Source organism: Salvelinus namaycush, chromosome 7, assembly GCF_016432855.1.
Source record: "Salvelinus namaycush isolate Seneca chromosome 7, SaNama_1.0, whole genome shotgun sequence".
In the NCBI taxonomy this organism is placed as follows: Eukaryota; Metazoa; Chordata; class Actinopteri; order Salmoniformes; family Salmonidae; genus Salvelinus; species Salvelinus namaycush.
In genome coordinates this window covers 40,767,724-40,789,074 of record NC_052313.1, presented here as the reverse complement: position 1 = coordinate 40,789,074, position 21,351 = coordinate 40,767,724, and the positions used below count along the sequence as shown (strand labels likewise).

General features: G+C 46.9%; 1 protein-coding gene across 3 annotated transcripts in view; it reads right to left on the bottom strand.

The window, feature by feature from the left end:
- The window catches only part of LOC120051237 (B-cell CLL/lymphoma 9 protein-like), a 34,328-nt gene that overhangs the window by 6,630 nt on the left and 6,347 nt on the right, over nt 1-21,351 (bottom strand). Inside the window, exons 3-7 of one of the 3 annotated variants that reach the window (XM_038997989.1) lie at nt 17,034-17,108; nt 11,269-11,660; nt 8,873-9,186; nt 5,665-5,775; nt 4,776-4,938 (exon numbers count right to left, since the gene is read on the bottom strand). In XM_038997989.1, coding sequence (XP_038853917.1) covers nt 4,776-4,938; nt 5,665-5,775; nt 8,873-9,186; nt 11,269-11,588 — 908 coding nt within the window. In that variant the 5' untranslated portion in view covers nt 11,589-11,660; nt 17,034-17,108. The remainder of the gene's footprint in view (nt 1-4,775; nt 4,939-5,664; nt 5,776-8,872; nt 9,187-11,268; nt 11,661-17,033; nt 17,109-21,351) is intronic. The other 2 variants (XM_038997990.1, XM_038997991.1) reach the window with 2 other exon arrangements.

The window sequence follows — 21,351 nt, the reverse complement described above, 5'->3', positions numbered from 1 at the left end:
ATGAATGTTCCTCACCTAGCATACACCCCTCCAACCAGACATGCTTTATCTACTCATTTGCTGAATGCAGAGTTCAACAGAGTTCAAGTGAAGGTCAAACAAATCATAGAGAAAGCAGACTGTATTGCAATCATCTCTGATGGGTGGTCGAATGTTCGTGGGCAAGAAGTAATTAACTACATCTCCACCCCTCAACCAGTATTTTACAAGAGCACAGACACAAGGGACAACAGACACACCGGTCTCTACATTGCAGGTGAGCTGAAGGGAGTCATCAATGACCTTGGACCACAGAAGGTATTTGCACTGGTGACAGACAATGCTGCTTGGTCTAAAGTGGAGAAGTCCTACCCTCACATCACACCCATTGGCTGTGCTGCTCCCGGGTGGCGCAGTGGTCTAGGGCACTGCATCGCAGTGCTAGCTGCGCCACCAGAGTCTCTGGGTTCGCGCCCAGGCTGAGCTGGGTTCGCGCCCAGGCTCTGTCGCAGCCGGCCGCAACCGGGAGGTCCGTGGGGCGACGCACAATTGGCATAGCGTCGTCCGGGTTAGGGAGGGTTTGGCCGGTAGGGATATCCTTGTCTCAGTATGTAAAAATGTAATAAAATGTATGCACTCTACTGTAAGTCGCTCTGGATAAGAGCATCTGCTAAATGACTAAAATGTAAAATGTAAAAATGCTGCTCATGCATTGAATCTGCTCCTCAAGGACATCATGGCACTGAAAACAATGGATACACTCTACAAGAGAGCCAAGGAAATGGTTAGGTATGTTAAGGGTCATCAAGTTATAGCAGCAATCTACCTCACCAAGCAAAGTGAGAAGAATAAGAGCACCACATTGAAGCTGCCCAACAACACCTGTTGGGCTGGTGTTGTCATCATGTTTGACAGTCTCCTGGAGGAGAAGGAGTCTCTCCAAGAAATGGAGTCCTTGATGCCATGATGTCCTTGAGGAGCATATTCAAGTCTGCCGATATGGACAGCCCCATCAAGAGGATCCTCCTGGATGATGTATATTTAGAGAAAGTGGTAAGCAACCTGAAACCTATAGCAGCAGCCATTGCACGGATTGAGGGAGACAATGCCATCCTGTCTGATGTTCAGACTCTGCTTGCAGATGTAAGAGAAGAAATCCGTACTGCTCTGCCCACTTCACTGTTGCTCCAAGCAGAGGAAACTGCAGTTCTGAAATCCATTAAAAAGCATGAAGACTTCTGCCTGAAGCCCATACGCCGCAGCGTATGTTGTACCCCAAGTGTGCTGGCAAGAGCATCCTGTCTGGTACAGAGATCAACAAGGCCTATGGTGTCATCACTACTGTGTTTCGCCACCTTGGCCTGGATGAGGGCAAGGTTCTTGGCAGTCTGGCAAAGTACACTTCCAAGCAAGGGCTTTGGGATGGAGATGCAATATGGCAGTCGTGCCAACATATCTCGTCAGCCACCTGGTGGAAGGGACTTTGTGGATCTGAGCATCTTTCTCCTGTTGCCTCCATCATCCTCCAAATCCCACCAACATCAGCCGCCTCAGAGCGCAACTGGTCCTTGTTGAGGAACACACACACACACACCAAAGTACGCAACAGGCTGACCAATACAAGGGTTGAAAAATGTGTGGCCATCTGGGGAAATTTGAGGCTTTCTGAGCCTGACCATGAGCCATCCTCAACAAGGTTGGAAAGTGACAGTGAAGATGGGGCCTCAGAGTCTGATGTTCAAGAGGTGGACATTGAGGAGGTCCAGGGAGAAGACAAGGAAGCCTGAGAGGAAGACAACCAAAGCTTTAGTTTCTAGACTATCATTTTACAGATGTATGTTGAAAACGTTTTTGGGAGATGCGATGGCTCATTGGGGATCATTCAATACTCCCTTTTGTTGTTCAGTGAAATCCTCCCATGTGAAGAGTCAACTCATTTAATTAAAGTTCAATTCGTAACTAAATGTGGTTGTTTTTTTCTATTGGAAGGATTTCATAATTTGCAATTATGTCTACTTATGATAAGGTAAAAGGTTTGTTTCTGTCTCTATATGATATGGTAAATATATCCAATGCAAAAAAACATCTGGTATTAATATTAATTTGCATACATTTCCCATATATTCCCGTTAATTCCCATATATTCCCACGGAAAGTTTTTCACAAAGTTTGCTACTCCAGTGTCTTTAGATATTTTTGTCAGATGTTACTATGGAATACTGAAGTATAATTACAAGCGTTTCATAAGTGTCAAAGGCTTTTATTGACAATTACATGAAGTTGATGCAAGGAGTAAATATTTGCAGTGTTGACCCTTCTGTTTCAAGACCTCTGCAATCCACCCTGGCATGCTGTCAATTAACTTCTGGGCCACATCCTGACTGATGGCAGCCCATTCTTGCATAATCAATGCTTGGCGTTTGCCAGAATTTGTGGGATTTTGTTTGTCCACCCGCCTCTTGAGGATTGACCACAAGTTCTCAATGGGATTACGGTCTGGGGAGTTTCCTGGCCATGGACCCAAAATATCAATGTTATCTTCCCGGGGCCACTTAGTTATCACTTTTGCCTTATGGCAAGGTGCTCCATCATGCTGGAAAAGGTATGGTTCGTCACCAAACTGTTCCTGGATGGTTGGGAGAAGTTGCTCTCGGAGGAGGATGTGTACCATTCTTTATTCATGGCTGTGTTCTTAGGCAAAATTGTGAGTGAGCCCACTCCCTTGGCTGAGAAGCAACCCCACACATGAATGGTCTCAGGATGCTTTACTGTTGGCATGACACAGGACTGATGGTAGGGCTCACCTTGTCTTCTCCGGACAAGCTTTTTTTCCAGATGCCCCAAACAATCGGAAAGGGGATTCATCAGAGAAAATGACTTTACCCCAGTCCTCAGCAGTCCAATCCCTGTACCTTTTGCAGAATATCAGTCTGTCCCTGATGTTTTTCCTGGAGAGAAGTGGCTTCTTTGCTGCCCTTCTTGACACCAGGCCATCTTCCAAAAGTCTTCGCCTCACTGTGCGTGCAGATGCACTCACACCTGCCTGCTGCCATTCATGAGCAAGCTCTGTACTGGTGGTGCCCGGTCTTGGCGCTTGCTGGACTTACTTATGCCTCCTGAAGCCTTCTTCACAACAATTTAACAGCTCTCCTTGAAGTTCTTGATGATCCGATAAATGGTTGGTTTAGGTTCAATCTTACTGGCAGCAATATCCTTGCCTGTGAAGACCTTTTTGTGAAAAGCAATGATGACGGAACGTGTTTCCTTGCAGGTAACCATGTTTGACAGAGGAAGAACAATGATTCCCAGCACCACCCTCCTTTTGAAGCTTCCAGTCTGTTATTCGAACTCAATCAGCATGACAGAGTGATCTCCACCCTTGTCTTCATCAAAACTCACACCTGTGTTTTCGAGAGAATCACTGACATGATGTCAGCTGGTCCTTTTGTGACAGGGCTGAAATGCAGTGGAAATGTTTTTGGGGGATTCAGTTCCTTTGCATGGCAAAGAGGGACTTTGCAATTAATTGCAATTCATCTGATCACTCTTCATAACATTCTGGAGTATATGCAAATTGCCATCATACAAACCGACGCAGCAGACTTTGTGAAAATTAATATTTGTGTCATTCTCAAAACTGTTGGCCACAACTGTACTTCTGACTAATCAGATCAGCTCTTTTGCCAATAATTGGGCAAGACATCTGAATTGGGATGCCTGTGTAAATACAGCCAATGTGTTCTGGGAGGGAGTTCAAGCAACTATAAAACCAGTAATAGCCAGCTGAACTGCACAGGTGAACTAAACAGTTGAAAGCTCCATGGTTAGGGACACGAGTGGCAGGGCTGGAATTGCCTCTTGTTATCTATCACCAATCTATCAAATGTATTTATAAAGCCTTTTTTACATTAGCAGATATACAGAAACCCAGCCTAAAACCCAGAAGAGCAAGCAATGCAGATGTAGAAGCACAGTGGCTAGGAAAAACTCCCTAGAAAGGCAGGAACTTAGGAAGAAACCTAGAGAGGAACCAGGCTCTGGGGGGTGGCCAGTCCTCATCTGGCTATGCCGGGTGGAGAACATAAGAGTACATGGACATTAAGGCTATATCGTTCTTCGATACGTTCAAACGTTCATAGACAAGCCGGGTTAAATAATAATCACAGTGGTTCTAGAGGGTACAACAGGTCTGCCCCTCAGGAGTAAATGTCAGTGGGCTTTTCATAGCCGAGCATACAGAGGTCGATACAGGCAGAACACACCGATCAGGGGGTTTGCTGGGCTACTCAGGGCAGACAAGGGTTGGGGGGAAGAGAGAGAGAGACCTTGTTGTCATCCCCTGTCAATCAAATGAGAACACCCCACTAGGGGACAGCTCAGAGTTTGGGTGACCCTCTGTCATTACTCACAGCCAGTCTGTCAGTGACTGGCAGAACACACTGAAAAGGTGGCTGGCTAGGCTAATCAGGGCAGACAAGGGTGTGTGGGGGGTAAAGAGGGTGTGGAGGAGAAGATGGTAGTGTACAGGTCAGAGACAGGTAACTGGCTAGATCTCTCTGAGGCGTGGGGAGGGAAGGGGGCAACTGCATTCACTCGTCTCGACCATTCTCCAGAAGTGTGAACTTGCACCCTCCTTTGTCAGATTTAAAAGCATCAGATTGGTCAAAGAAGCATTGGCCTGAGGGAGTTTACGACCATTGTTAAATCCAGAGAGTTCAGGGTGTGGTACACTTTAATGTACAGATCATGAATAATGACCAATCAACCATACAAACAAACAGCCAGAGCTAGCTTACTTGTTGGCCATCTCTGTTGTGAAGACGTACACGACCTTTGACCCGGGCTTGGGACCGCTGCCGCCCAGCTCCATGCTCTGCCCTCCAACGGCATTGTGGGTCGACGTGGCCGAGCTGAGCGCGTTGTTGGAGTCCAGAGGCTTCATCTCTATCGAATTGCAGTCTGGAGAGAGAAACAGAGAGTAGAGGTGAGAATGAGAGAACACTATGGACCAGACCATGATGTTCATAACCAATGGTGTTGTTTCAGGTTGTCTCCATTGGGCATCTCAAAATATCGCTATATGTGGTTCCTGAGACGCTAAAACACTTCTCCGGGGGCGTTGTGAGATCAGATATAATCTGAATACAACCTGGAACTATTCAGATGAGATATACAGTATCAAGCATCTCAGAGTAGGATTGCTGATCTAGGATCAGTTCATCCCTATCCATGTAATCTTATTCACTGTGATCTAAAAAGCAAAACTGCTCCTAGATCAGCACTCCAAGACGCTTGACACATACGACCCCAGGCCATTAGGCCTGTGTAATCTTCTCAGCGTTATTTAGGAGGACCACGGGGAGCACTCACAGCAAATCACGCTTCTGTTCCTTCCCAACCCCAGTTCACTGGTCTAGTCCCAGATCTGTTTGGCTGCGTTTACACAGGCAGCCCAATTCTGATATTTTTTCCACTAATTGGTCTTTTGACCAATCACATCAGATCTTCTCACATTTTTTCCAGAGCTGATCCGATTGGTCAAATGATCAATTCGTGAAAAAGAGGTCTGAATTGGGATGCCTGTGTAAACGCTGCCAGAGTACCGTTTGTGGCAGTGACCATAGGAGTTGGTAAGACTGTACAAACAGATCTGGGACCAGTTGCCCAGGTAGCTACAGTACTTACTAAAGAACCCTGGGTCTTCCTCGTCACTCTCGCCCCCAGAGCACCAGTCCGCTCCACTGTAGGGCTGCCGCCGCTCAGCTACACACAGCCTCTTGGCTCGGCTGCCCAGCTCTACACCAGAGAGAGAGATGAAGGAGCTAAGTCTGACTAGTGTCAATCAAGCACACCTATAAAAGCTGTACTTATTACAACTTACTGATTTTGTCATGCACAAGTGAATTGAACAACACATTTAGGCCTAGCTGGTGTTCCAGGGTTTACAATAATGTGATGCAGCATTCGTAGCCTGGTTCCAGAACTGTTTGTGCTGTCTTGCTAAATCCGTTGGACAATGACGATACGAGTTGGCTATACAGCACAAACAGACCTGGGGCCAGGCTAGGCGACAGCATTAACACTTTACGGCCAAATAACGTGTTGCTTATTCACTAGTTCAGATCAATGCTCTCAGTGGGCCAATGAGTGGAGGGAGACGAGCTGCCAGTGAGGCATGCGGGGTAAAGCGGGCGGTCCAGATTGATCTCAGAGAGAGCGAGAGAGAGGGGGTGAATGTAAATTATTTAGCCCGGTGTCTTTTAAAAACAGACAACAACCACAGGGAGCCCAGTGGGACAATAAGGGGTGGCCTGGGTCATGTTCATGAGGCAAAACGTTGTGCAACGAAAAACAAAAACGAGCATTCAGATCGTACAACCCATTTCACTTTTGAGTGTTTTCTTCCGATTCGTGCCTACCGAATATGACCCTGTACCTCTTACCCCAAAGTCTCACATGTAGACAACCAAACATGCACAAAACGTGTCACACACAGTCACTCATTTAATAATAGCATCTTAAACTTTAAAGGCTGGTTTCTCTGACCCAGATTAAGCCTACCCCTGGATTAATTTACAAAATAGCCTCCAACACTACTCAGCAAATTGGATGCAGTCCATCACAGTGCTATCCGTTTTGTCACCAAAGCCCCATAAGACTACCCACCACTGTGACCTGTATGCTCTCGTTGGCTGGCCCTCGCTTCATATTTGTCGCCAAACCCACTGGCTCCAGGTCATCTATAAGTCTTTGCTAGGTAAAGCGCCGCCTTATCTCAGCTCACTGGTCACCATAGCAACACCCAACCATAGCACGCGCTCCAGCAGGTACATTTCACTGGTCATCCCCAAAGCCAACACCTCCTTTGACCGCCTCTCCTTCCAGTTCTCTGCTGCCAATGACTGGATGAACTGCAAAAACATCACTGAAGTTGGAGACATATCTCCCTCACTAACTTTAAGCATCAGCTGTCAGAGCAGCTTATCGATCGCTGCAGCTGTACACAGCCCATCTGTAAATAACCCATCCAACCAACTATCTACCTCATCCCCATATTTGTTTTTGTTTTTCTGCTCCCTCATCTGCACATCTATCACTTCAGTGTTAATTGCTAAATTGTAATTACTTCGCCACTATGGCCTATTTATTGCCTTACCTCCTTACTTCATTTGCACACACTGTATACAGATTTTTCTATTGTGTTATTGACTGTACGCTTGTTTATCCCATGTGTAATTCTGTGTTGTTTTTGTCGCACTGCTTTGCTTTATCTTGGCCAGGTCGCAGTTGTAAATGAGAACTTGTCCTCAACTGGCCTACCTGGTTAAAGCAGCATGCTTAATGGAGGCTCTCCAATAGGTCTCTATTTCAAGTACTTTTAGTCCAGGACTGGACTTAATCTGCATCCCTACAATAGCTCCCGGTCCGCCATTGTATGTATACTTTAAAGTCAGTCTCACACATCACTAGGAGTGTGCACTGTTGACACACCAGACCACTCGCTTTCAGAACTGCAGAACCTTCTGTCCCCACCGCCAGCCCCAAACCTGTGGGCCCCTCCAGGCAAGCAGCTGTGAGCAGTGCACTGCAGGCCCCGAGGCATAGAGCCTGAAAACTTTATAAGGTGGGGGGGTTTGTGTGTGTGTGTTAGCTGAAGATGGACATGGAGTGGAAGCTCCCTGTGCAGAATGATCCACATGCTCCATCAGACGCACATGCCACAAACAAAATGGCCACTGGCACGTACCTAAAGCATGTCAATATATAATCAACAATTACCTAACAAACTACATTAACACTAAAGAATCAAACTGACGTGTCTGCAGGTGTATTCTGGGACAGTGTATTTTATTAACATACACTACACCCATAAAAAAAAAATTCTCCCATGCTTTTACCATTTACCACACTAAAATGATAGTAAAAAAAAATTTTTTTTTAATTTTAATTCATCTAAAATATCTAGTTGTGGTATGCTCAATACTGAAGAAAAATACTGTTCACATTTATATGCTTTCATTTCATGAAAGAAGTAGAACCAGATCCTGCTCAGTAACAACAAACCACCAGAGGTCTCAGTGAAATGGAAATACTAAGGGGAAAACGACTGGACACCCCCTCTAACACAGTGAAATGGTTTCTTCCCAGGCTCCAGCCCACACAGAGTTTTTTACACCAGGAGATAAACGGGGTTGTGGATGTCTTAATGCAGCACTACAGCCAGCCCCAAGGAGGAACACACACACACACATATATTATATATTATATACACACATGCTCCCTCTTACTAGGGCGACAGCTACCAAGAATAGTGTGACTAATGCCATTCCCTGTGGGGTCCTGGGGGCAATCGTGACATGCCAGATAAGCCTGGGAGCCATCTTATAAGGACACGACTCTACATCCGTCACAAATCACAGAGAGTAAACCCCACAGACAGACCATAAATACACTCCCACTGACACAAGCCCACTCAGACAACGCCATATCATGAGTTAATAAATCACACTTCAACATCCAAGACCTAGTCCTTGTATTTTGATGCTTTGAGTTCGCCCCTCTGACTAGTTGATGTCACGGCGGACCGTTGAGAAGAAGGTGCAACAGCAAGGTGATGTTGAAGGTGGAAAAAAAAAATACGACAAAAAGTACTATTTGGTATGAACAGTCATTTCCACGAGGGGCCAATAATCTGCCTTGAGATTCTGGAGAAAATGACCTACGTGACAGTAAGAGCAGCATGTGCATATCTGAACTCTGAATCGGGGCCCCATGAGCCTATTATGATGTAGTGATACTGTAGGTGCCAGAGGATGTCAATCATTACCCTGGCTTGACAGACTAAACCTGTCGATGGCGCCATCACTAGTTGTAGGGGAGGGCTCAGCCTTACCTTTCTGATCCCCCTCGTTGTTGGACGTCCCTGTGTCACGCTGCTCAAACGACTCCACTGAAGTGCTTCTTTCCCTCTTCATTTTGCCCTTGGCCCCGTTGCCTGCATTCAGGCCTTGTCCGTTTTTTAGTCCTAGGCTCCCTATGGGCCCCTTAGGGCCTAGAGTTTTGGGGTCACAGGGCGAGGGCTGCGATTGGCTGCCCACGCCCCCTGGCTTTCCCTGATTGGGTAGTTTCGAGTCCATCTGGGCGGCGCTGGAGGGAGACATGACGGGTGGAGAGCGCACCATGGCCTCCTGCTTCTGTTTGGGACTGCTGATGGAGAGGAGAGACAACCAGGGTTAGTGGGGGAACATCAAACAATGTCATTGCTGCTCCCCCCCCCCCAAAAAATAAAAATGCCAAAAGCAAGTCTTATCACATGCGCTTAACAGTAGAAACTAATACACCCATTCTTTACATCAAACCACCAACCGCTGTCATTATCAACAACACATGAGAAATCACAGAAGAGTCATTAATATTATCTTACATAAACGTTGCGGCGAGAACAGACGGGCAAGTACTACGGCTGAGACTAGTTCCCAGAGGCTGAGGCAGCTCCCCGCCCTGAGAAAGCATCACTCTTAAAACAGCAGCTGGGTCATGTTCATTAGGCACCAATATGTTAGAAAATGGGCTAAAACAGGGAGGGAATCCACAGACTTGTCCAATAAGAAACGTTTATTTTCATTTTCTGTTGCGTGCCCTAATGAACACAGCCCAGATCCTGGCCGGGGAGGCATGACGCACACAGGTGAGTGACTAATAAAAGGGTAAACACGGCCACCTCCAGTCCTCACCCTTTCTTTGTTGACAGAGTTGGGAACAGCAGGGGAGGTGGAGGGGGGTGTTAATATATAATCGGTGCCTTGTTAAAGTAGGCACTTTAAGTACACAGCCTTATTTCTCCCTGTGCTGGGCCGAAACCTAGAGACAGGAACACAACTCGCCTCATTGCCATGGAGACCAGTTACACATGGATAAAGCAGGGGAAAAGGGGCTGCTCTGTAGCCGACACGATGAAGTCGGAGGAGAAAGGGGAAGTTGAACCTAACACAGGGAAGCACAACTGATACGGAAGGGGTAGTCAGACCAAAGGTGGTGGATAAATGAAGATGGTTCACTCAGGCATAGATTTTTTTTTTGTCAGTTCCGGTCTACTTAACTGGATGTGTATTCTATAGACACCAATGCAATAGCAGCTGGGTCTGGTCTACTTAGTTCATGGACTTTCATGAACCAGAAAAAATAAATAAAAGTGAGTATGGTGCCTCGCTTCCTCTTCCGTCTCTGGTCTGACCACACACTAACGTAGCTCGAGAACACTGCCGGAATCCATTGCTGGTGGTACGAGGTTTAGCATGACCACTGCACTGGGCTAAAAGTCCACGGACAGATCGAAAATAGTTCACTGGCAGCGTCACAGCACTCAATGAGAGTAACAACAAGCTCCAAACAGGCCCCTACCAGGCCTCAGTCAATCCTCCATTTAAAACAGAGCTCTCCCTTTCCAGCTAGCAGTGAAACATAAGCCCTAGCACTCTCCTAAATGACCTCGCAGCCAAAACCGGAGCCAATATAGATCCGAAGCCAAACGTTGAGCCAATATGGCCGGCGTGCCTACTGTGAGATGGGCCCCAGCAGGCTTTGGCAGTGCAGCTGCAGCTTTTATACTAGCCCCAGAGGGCCTGAGTCAGCACAGGCTGGCCCGGGATGGGCTGGCAGAGAGGCAGCTGCAGGGTGGAGACACTCAGGTCACTGTTTCAGGGCTCACGCATAGCCAGGACCTGCTGCACTAGGTTAAGCTTTAATAGGCCAGAGTAGTTCACCAAGTCTGGTCGTCGTGTAACCTCACACAGGATGCCAGATCTGATAGATCTGAGCTCGCCTGACCTCGTAGCAGGTTTAGGAGCAGAGGACTTCCAACTGCTAGACAGGATTCAATAAATACCACGCCAGAAACTACAACACAGAACGGAGAGTCAGACGGCACGGCAGACAACACGGTGGTCTCAATCAGAGAAGGACAAAGGGTTCGTTCTAGGTCGTCTTTATTGCAGAGACTGTCCGATCTCATGACGCCTGGAGAAGTGTTAAACATCTCAAGAACCACGTTGAGATGGTCTATAGCAATCTTCTGAGATACGCAGCCCGGTTGCTTTTTGAGACAATGTGGAAGGCATTCAAACTCATTTCATTATGCAGTGGAATTGACAGGTTGTCAAGCAGGGATGTGCAACCTGCGGCCCGCGGAGTGTCCCTGGAGCGGAGGATCGTTTGTCCTTAAAGTTGATTTGTTCCCCTGTTTTAAAGAGCCAAGAGAGAGACATAATAGCAGACAAGGACCCAGCTCACCTCTGCGTGTTAGCCGATGGGGAGTTCCTCACTTTGGGATTGCTGGAATGCATTGACGGCGATCCCAGGGAGACAGAGGGCGGAGTCAAGTGCTGATGCGGGCTGGCCGAGGGTGTGGCCTTGGCCCGGGAGTTCCTGTGGCCTGTGCCGGCAAGGGCGGAGTTAGGGGCGGGGCTGTGGTTATTAGAGGAGGGGTTAATGTTGCTATTGGCTCGGCCACTGTCTGGGCCTGCCTCGTCCCGCTCCTTCTTGACACGCTCTTTCCGGCTAAAGTTTCCTGCTGTGGCTGCTGCTCTTTCCTCTTGCACCTCCAGCATCATCTGGATGTCAGTAAGTGTGAGGTGCTGTGTGCCTGGAGTCTCCTCAAGGAGCTCTCACAGTCCTTGGGCACACTGGTAAAGACAGGGGTGGAGGGAAGGAAAAAAGAAAAAAACAGGAGGAAATGTTAAGAAACTTCACAATGTGTGCATGTTTTCGAAGGCCACTGTTCTATCAGGCAACCCTGGCATTATAACATCTCCTTAGATGGTTCGCGTCACTCAAAACAAGCGGGTGACATTGGCAACTAACCAAATCATGACCGCTTACTTGGTTCGACTTTGCACCGCTCCATAGCATTGGATACTGCTGACCGGTCCACCAACTGACAGGACAACAGTATCATAGACCAGGGGTTGAGAAACACAGACAGAGTCTCTGATTGAATAGCCACACTAACATTATACTAAGTATTCAATCCTAATGCATGGCTTTAGTCTAAGTGGTATGCTAGTATGGATGGGCATAGAGAGGCCTATTCCTCCCGTGTAACCTTGTTTGGCGTGTCATCCTCCTCCTCCTCCTCCTCTCCCCCGGGCCCTTTTTCTCAGAATCACTATCATGAGACAGTTCCCTGTCCTCTGAGAAAACTCCTCCATGAAGCTGCACTGTCAAGATAGCATAAAATATTCAGGATAGCTCTGATCATGCAAGTGGTTCCATAAGCCCCCTCTGGCTAACGGGTAGGAGACTGAAACCCGTGAGAGAATCATCCAAATGAAACTACGGCTGAAACTTCAGCTTGGCCACAACCACCAAAACACAATTCCACACAAGACTCACAATTAAAACCCAAAATTCGTTCAAAGACTCAACCCTAACAAACAGCTAGTTGGCTGCCTGTGCATAAAATATTTGGTTCTGGCTTCTGAGATGACTAAAAATGGTTAAATGTGACGTACACTACTCAATAAACTACATCAACAGCCCTCCTAGCTTGACGTGCACACTATATGTGAAATCTAAAAATCTAGTGACAAGAGGATGGGATCGGAGTCAAGAAACCAGGGTGCTATTCACTATACATCAAACGGAAGCAAACGGACTGAAACGGGGAGCCTGTCCTTATAAGATAACCAATAAGAAACACTTATTTTCATTGCAAAACATTTTCCGTTGCAAGACATAACTGGCTACGTTTAGCTATGGTGTGCACTAATGAATACGGCCCAGCAATGGGAGCACATCTCTGCAGACGTAACAGGCTCAGTATCGGAGTGTGCGAGTCAGGTTTTGTAGGGGTCCTGCTATATCTGACACATCCCTGCCCTCCTGGGTATGCAGCGGGACACATTACTCATGGGGAGAAAAATGTGGTAATCAAAACCCAGAAAGAGAGGAGTCGGTTGGGAGGTTGTGAAAGAGAAGGGTGAGCTCACCAGCAGCAAGCCTTGATCAGCTCTACCTCTGCCATCGATGACTGAGAAAAACAAAACAGGGTTCGGTTCATTAGAGCACATCATCGCAAAACATTTCTAACCGGCAGACACGTGGGCTTGGTGTGTCCATCAACCACAAAATGACAAGAGCTATATAACAGAGTTGTGTTCATTAGGGAACGCCGTTTGAAAAAGAAGTGCAACGGAAAACATAACATATCTTATTGGACAAGTTCAGATTGTACCGCTCCGTTTCACTGGAGCGTTTGTCCATTTTGGGCCTAATGAACACAACCCAGGCCAGTATCCCTAGGCAAGGCTTCTGCCCTCTCCTAACACAGTATGTTCATGATATTCAAAGACAGAGACCCGTGTCTGTATAAGGCCATGAAGAGTCTAAGAGAGACAAAACAGTTTCCATTCCACCACTCGAGTGCGGTAAGCACCGGCAGAGGCATTGGAGTCAGTCGAGCTTCTGCGCCGGGGAGAGAAAGACCGAGACATCACACTTCACTAACGAGCATGCACCCACACGGTCACCATGGCAACACCACTGGTGTCTGAATCTGAACGACTCCCAACACAACTCGGGAGTGTTTGAACGAACCGTGCCGCTCCACAGACAAGCACCCACCCCCACACACACACTGGGAAAGAGGCAGAGGGACCACAACCCCCCCCCAACCAGCCTCATTCAAACATCGACCGACCCCACACACACACACACACACACACACAGAGAGAATGCAAGAATGTACCAGCTTTTCCTGCTCCCTCCCTTGGTCTGTGAGATCTGAGATGGACGAAATAACGGGATGATACAGTTTATCAGGCCCGCTGGTCCAGCGCCAGGGCAGGACATAACAACCCCTGACTAGTACAGAGTGGTGCAGCAGGAGCCTTTACTAGGCCGGGTCAGGTCAAGGTACCTTGGCTAATGCCCCTCTCTGCAGTGGCCCAGAAAACAAGCCAAAAATCGCAGACACTTTATTTGATGATGATAGATAGAGAGATAGAGAGATAGAGAGAGATAGAGAGAGATAGAGAGAGAGAGAGAGAGAGAGAGAGAGAGAGAGAGAGAGAGAGAGAGAGAGAGAGAGAGAGAGATAGAGAGATAGATAGAGAGAGAGAGAGAGAGAGAGAGAGAGAAAGGAGGAAAGAAAGGGAGAGGGTCTTATGGAGGGAGAAAAAGGAGAGGAACTGAAAGAAGGTTAGAAAGAGACAAAGACGAAAAGCGGGAGAACGAGGAGAGAGAGGAGGAGCAAGCGAGGGAGACGAGGATGAAAGGGACAGGCTCTCACCCACCGGCATCATCTCCCACCGATAACTAGCCGGTTCGTCTCAGGTCTAGCGATCACAGCAACTAATTGGGAGAATTGAAACAAACTATCAGCCCAGCTCAACAACAGAGAGCCATTCACACAGACAACACAGAACAGACCCTCTCCCGTCTGCTTTGCTGTGGTGCCACAGGGGCTCCATGCTAATAGCTAATGTGTCTTCTTAAATGCCTGTATGAACTGCAACTGCTTGTTGTTTACTCTAACAGCGTTCTCTGTGTAACTGTTTGTGTGAGCGAGAGAGAGAGGGGGAGAAACAGAGTCAATGAAAAAGAGCGAGCGGAGAGAGAGGGAGAGAGAGTCCACGAGAGAGAGAAACCATCCACTCACATTTATTCTTTGCATTGCTGGAGGGCTGTGCAAAGCGTTGCAACATCCCCTCTCTCAAAGAGCACTCATTTCCATACTCCCGGCAAGGAGATGAGCGCTCTCAAATTGACCTTGACGAGGGCTCCACATAAACCCGCCGCGAAGACACCAAAGCATGTCTTTTTATCCTACTGAATACTAGATAAACATCATGCAACTGTGTGAAGTCTCCCCCTGGACGTACCGCGTACTACAGAAATATCCTGAAAAAGGGGTGGTGCTGGATAGAATTAGTCTAACCAACAAATCTCAGAGAGTGCATGTAACCTGGTGGTGGTTACGCAATATGCACGCATGAATGGAAAATATGGATCCAGAATTACACTCCGATGTTTCACAAACACAGATCTCCATTTTCTGAAGGACCCATTTCTCTGGACCACACAGTAGACATGCATGTAGGCTACACACACACACTCTGTGCCCACCAGCATCTACCAGCCATATTATGTAAATTCCATTTTGAAGCAAAGCCACTACTGATCAGTGAGACTCTCCCCCTCCCTCCATCCCTCCTGTAGTGAGGATATAGCCTCCCTCTCTCTCCCCCTCCCCCTCTCTATCTCTCTGTGTTGGGTCTGTGCTTGGCTGCCTGCAGGGACAAAGGCTCACACACACATGCAAACGAAGCCTGGCCAAAATCTCAGGATTAAAGACTGGCGGTCCCACCAGACACAAACCTGTGTGCATTTATCACATGGGTATGAGTACACACACACGCCTACAACAGCACACAAACGCGTACAAATGTACACACACAATAACAACATATGACCAAAGAGTAGAAGATTGCTACACATGGAACAAAATGGGTCAGATTCAGATTCAAGACAATCCTGGGTGGGTTCTTCTTCACACAGACAAGGAAAAGTCATTCTGCAAAGCCTCGGTCAGTCCGTTTTCTGCCTGCCTGCCGGGTCGGCCAATCCAACCTCCTTCCCGTTCGGTCTACTCTATGCGGAAACCTTGGATTTCAGCTGATTTTACATCTGTAAGGCTCACATTTCAATAGAGGCCAGGGACATTAACTGGTTGGCTGCTGCTAACAACAACAACAAAAAAGTAGGGTGACATACATTATGATCCTCTTCCAAAGACAAACTAACATCACACCAAACCGTTTCACTGGCTAACGGTTGCTGTCAGTCTTGACAAATGTCATCGGTGTCACCTCCAGTCCCGGTGAACTTTAAAACCACAGTTTGCGCGCAAGGAGCTTGACACATGACACGCCCTCGGGAGGATGACACACTCCTACGCTCCTCTGGCCAGGCTCAGTGTGTGCGTGGTGTATGTATGTAAAAGGTTGCTCGCAGTCATTAACCGCCGGGTCTAAGACGAGACTGAAAACACTTCATTCAGAATGAGTCAGACATGAAAGCTAGAGAAGGCTACCGCTACTCAAGAGTCTAAAACATTTAGATCGAAATTAGCATATTTTAAAATGTTTCACCAAGCCAAAAATTATAATAATGGTGATTTGGGACTTTAAGAGCAGCCAATGCTATAATGCACCGCTAACTGATAGTCTGTTTCCACTAGCATTGCTAACATGCTCCAAAAATGCTAGCCAGGAGATTCTGGCCATTGCTAAATAACCAATGGTTTGGATGAAATGACAACTGCCTATGTGAGACGAAAATAAGCTAAAACGTATTTTAAAGCCAACTATCCCTCAACTCCAGGCGAGTATTACATACTCTGGGTAAAAACAATACTCAGACTTGGTTCAAGGAAGAAGGAGAATAAGGAGGCTTTACTTCTGAACATACAGTTCTTTGTTGCCAATGTTCTTCTAGGAAATTGATTATTGTTGACGTCAGGGACTCATTCCAGGGAACCGCTTTTCTGTGGACAGGCAACTACATCTTGTTTTGAAAATCACCATCCTCAAAATTAAGTCCTTGTATTGCTTTCATAGAGGATGCCCAAGTCCAAGCGCATGTCTTACAAAGAACGAGGCTCAACAATGAGATCTTGTGAGCTCTAATTTTGCGTTCTAATCTAGATACCCAGAAATCCGCAGGCGCCTTTGAGCCAATGTCACAGAGAGAGGCCTAGGCAAATGTTCATCTGAGCCACTGACCGACCGACTGACTGAGCTAACTACAGGGAGTAAGGTACATTGTACTGCCTCAGGGACAAAGCTGGAGGAAAACTGGATGCACTCTCTCTGCCAACCACTTACTCTCTACCTCTCCTCTCATCCAACCTGTGCTGCTCACCCTCCTCTCCATTCCCTCCACCCCCCAGCTCTTGCTTCACCAGGCTAATGCTCACCCCCTCCTCCCTCTCAACCCCCTGCAGTCAAGCGGCTTGTCTGTGTGTGTGTGTGCGTGTGTGTGTGTGTAGCACTCACCATGTCCCTCTGTGTCACGATATAGCCGTGGCCATGTCTGCATTGCAATGGGCCGCGCTCGTCAAATCCCCAACGCTGCAGGAGACAAAGAGAGAGACATCACTCACCAAATCACAACACCACACTGTCCAACATGGCTGGCACGCACACACAGGCTTAGCAGACAGAGCTGCGGGTAGGCAACTGAGCGGCTCCCCTTTTCGCGATACAATGCAACTTCGGTTTAGCAGTATATAACAGCAGCACTTAGACAGCTAGTAGTTCAGTATAGGAGGAATGAGGCCTATTTACATGTACAAATATACATGATTAGGAATAGCATGAAGGAAAACCAAAAAGGGGAGACCATTAAAAATGTCATAGAAACCATTACATGTCATCATCATATCTTTACCACATAACGTGCAAACAGAACACCTCCACCGGACATTCTAATTGGTTTGTTAATTACATTTCCTATTAGGTCTACCAGGTCTACCCGCTCACAGCAGCAATTTAAAAAGAGATTTATTGAAATTAACTCTAAAAACACATCAAACTGTACCATGAGGAGAGTGAAGTGGAACTGAAACTGAACATGATACTGCTCTGAACATGATGGAGAGATGCCCATGTCAGATGACGTAATCCCCACTCTCTCCCACACACACGCTGGTGTGGACAAGAGTGTGTGTGTGTGTGGACAAAAGTTGTGTGGCAGTTCAGCGTTCACCTTTCAGTGGGTGAGCTAATCTGCTTACAGCGGCTGGGGCCGGGGCCAAAATCTCATCAGCACTGCCAAAGACCATCATCCGGAGCAGGTCAGCACTAGTGCCAGCACACTCACTTAATTCCTCTAATCTGCACACGGTGTGTGTGTGTGTGTGTGTGTGTCTTTGTAAGCCACATCTTCGCACTTGCATTTAGTACATCTGTGAAGAGGTGCGAGAGTGTTTGTGTACGTCTCTACAACGTGTGCGAGGGTCTGAGGCATGCGTGTGCCTTGTCTGTGTCCTAACAAGCAATCCTGCACCGCCATCAGCCTGATGCCAAGGAGTAGCAGGCAGACACAAACTAACTTGAAACCAACATGAAACAACAGTGTACCAGGCAGGCATACTTAAGCTCAGCTCAAGTATGAAAGCATTTGACCCAGGTCTGCTGGCCCTGGTTCTGGGTTAGACATCCTGATTGGCCCCAAACACTGTCGGGGTCAGCTCATCACACAGTTAACACAGTTAATATCTGCAGCCAATCACGGTTCTAAGACAATCTACCAACAGCGCCGAATGAACAAAAAAGGTCCACAAAGCAGCCAGACGATCACAGAAAGCTATACCCAAACCATAGCCAATCGTCTCCTAGTGTGCAGGTAAGAAATATAATTTGATGTAAACCTAAATGAAGAGTCAGAAAGGATTGCGAAGGCGGCTGTGTTTCTTATACTTTGAACATGCATCCTTCCTTGGAGTCGTCACTGCCGGTGTATGTGGAAAGAGTGAATCTGCTTTGGGATTTGATCTCAGGAGCGAGAGGGAGAGACCGTATCGATAGAATAATATCATTGATGTGCAGATGGGGAAAGAGGAAACATTAACGCAGAGAGCTGATGTACCACTCGGTGACAAGACGCCACCATATCCATCACCACTCATAGCCCCATCAATGTGTGTGCACGTACATACGTTGAGTGTATGAGCATGTGTGCTTATGAATGTGCTTATGAATGTGTGTGTGTGTGTGTGTGTGTGTGTCTAGTGTACCGAGGGCTATCAGACATCCCAGTCACAGGGGCTGCATTACGGCTTGACTGCGGCAGAGCAGAGGGGCAGAGAGGAGGGGTTGTCACTGCATCGCTCATACATAATGAGAGGAGCATGATCAGCAGACGTGCCTCCCTCTCAGACCCAACACACACAGACGTATCATAACTGAGATACTCAAACCTAACTCAGTAAACTGATTGCTGTCCAAGCCCTACACAAGACAAAAAGACTCACACACAGTAACACAGCTCACTAAACAGATTAAGCTACTGACAAACCAAAGCCCACTAAACCTATTACCAACTAAAACCCTACAAATACCCCTCAACAGACAAGCAGACCCACAACAAACATTTTACCAACAAAACCAGTGGTAAACCTAACCCTGTGCAACACCCTCTGGGGGCTGTGACAATACCAGTATTGTGGTATTTTTTCCATCGCCAATTTTTTTGTTATTGTTATTATTATTATTATTTTTTTATACAAAGCAGAACAAACTCTTTTGTCCTTTAAAAACCTGCAGCATATACAATATTGTGTGCTATAGCTTGAACAACATTAGGGCTGTTCTCCTAAAGAAGTTAAAACCATGTGTTGTGTTCCCTTGCCACAATACTAACGAGAAGTCCTGGCTTTACTCTGTATTACACGCCAAATAGTTTTGACCTTGACTTAGGCCTGAACCTGGTCCCAGATCTGTTTGTGCTGTTCCCTACTCCCTTGTCATTCAGGGACGCAAACTGGTGAGGGTCAAAAAACGGGACCAAAAATCTTTGCACCGAAAATCTGAGTAAACAGCAAGAAAATGATCCTATTTTAAGAGTGGGGTTGTCACAATACCAACATTTTACTAAAGATGCGTTACATTTTAGTCATTTAGCAGATGCTCTTATCCAGAGCGACTTACAGTATTTTATTTTACCTTTAACTAGGCAAGTGAGTTCAGAACAAATTCTTATTTTCAATGACGGCCTACCAGGGAAGAGTGGGTTAACTGCCTTGTTCGGGGGCAGAACGACAGATTTTTACCTTGTCAGCTCGGGGATTCGATCTAGCAACCTTTCGGTTACCGGCCCAACGCTCTAACCACTAGGCTACCTGCCGCCGCGGTAATAAATACAGTTTTTATAATCGTTTAATTTTTTCATACTACCCGGCAACGGCCTGCTTGTTCTTACATGCGAAATGAAAAGATACAGATCCACTCGCACTGTGAGCCATTCCAATATTTAAACAATTGTAACAACAGGAACCCAACCACTGTCTGCACACCCCAGCACGCCATCACGGCTAAATAAACATTTTAAACTGATGAAGATGGGCAGAAAGAACGGCCGGAGACAAGCGGCTGAGTCGGCTAATGGCTGGTTAGGAGATGCGGCTGACTGCTCACAGCTGTCACAGCTGATATTGGATGAAGCGTTCTGATATGACATTTCTGACATCAGGCTTTGAACTCCGATATTCTATTTGTAGGACACGTAACGGATGCATTCTGTGTGGTCATTAATTTAGAGAGAGAAGGTAGTGATCACACAGGGAGAAGATCTGTTTGCACCTCTTTTATAGCGCAATGGGCGATACACCCCCCCCACAGGATTTTTTACAATTCTACACGATTCGCGTGGATGACCTATTTTGAGATCAAAACGGCAAATATCGCCTTAAATTGACGAGTTTGCATCCCCGTCTATGGCAGCGGCATTCAGAGGCTGCGTGACAGCGAAGCCTAGTCAGACTGGTCCGTTTGTTCTTACAGGCGAAATTAAACGTATCCACTTCGCTCGCGCTCTGAGCCGCTCCAATAATTAAAACAAAATGTAACAGACACCCCATCACTGTCTGCACACCCCAGCTTGCCAACACGGCTAAATACCATTTTCAAACTGACGGAGATACACAGAAGGAACGGACGGAGAGAAGTGGCTGAGTTGGCTAATGGCTGGTTAGGGGGGGGATGTGGCTGGCTGCTCACAGCTGTCACACCTGATATTGGATGAAGCGTCTGATATCACGCTCTGAACTCTGATATTCTATTTGTAGGACGCGTAGGGATGCCATCTGTGCTCAGTCATTCATTTCGATATGAGAACATACACCATTATTTAGTGATCACACAGAGAGAACCTCTCTTTTATAGTTCAACGGGTGACACACTGCGTCTGTGCACTTTTTGTTAGACTGACGCCTCAATCACACCTACAGCCTCCCTGCATTTTGGTACACCAGAAACACATTAATTTCCAACAGAACGCTGCGTTTGCCTTGCAGCATTGCGTTGCAGAGGCAGTTGTAGTACGTTCAGTGTGGCACGCACACTGGATTTATTGAACATATGCCTCAAACTGTATGCGTAGACGGCTTGACAGAAATGGTAGTAGAAGCTGAATGTTGAACTTTTGTTGCACACACATGCAGAGGATGATGCCTCGTACCATTTCGCGCCAAAAACGCTGTCTGCGTGATAGAGGCGTTATAGATGGGTTAGCTGACCACGTCACGTGTCTTGTTTTGAGGTGTTGACTGATTTTCATGTCAACGCTAATATGGCTAAAAATCCCTAGCTAGCT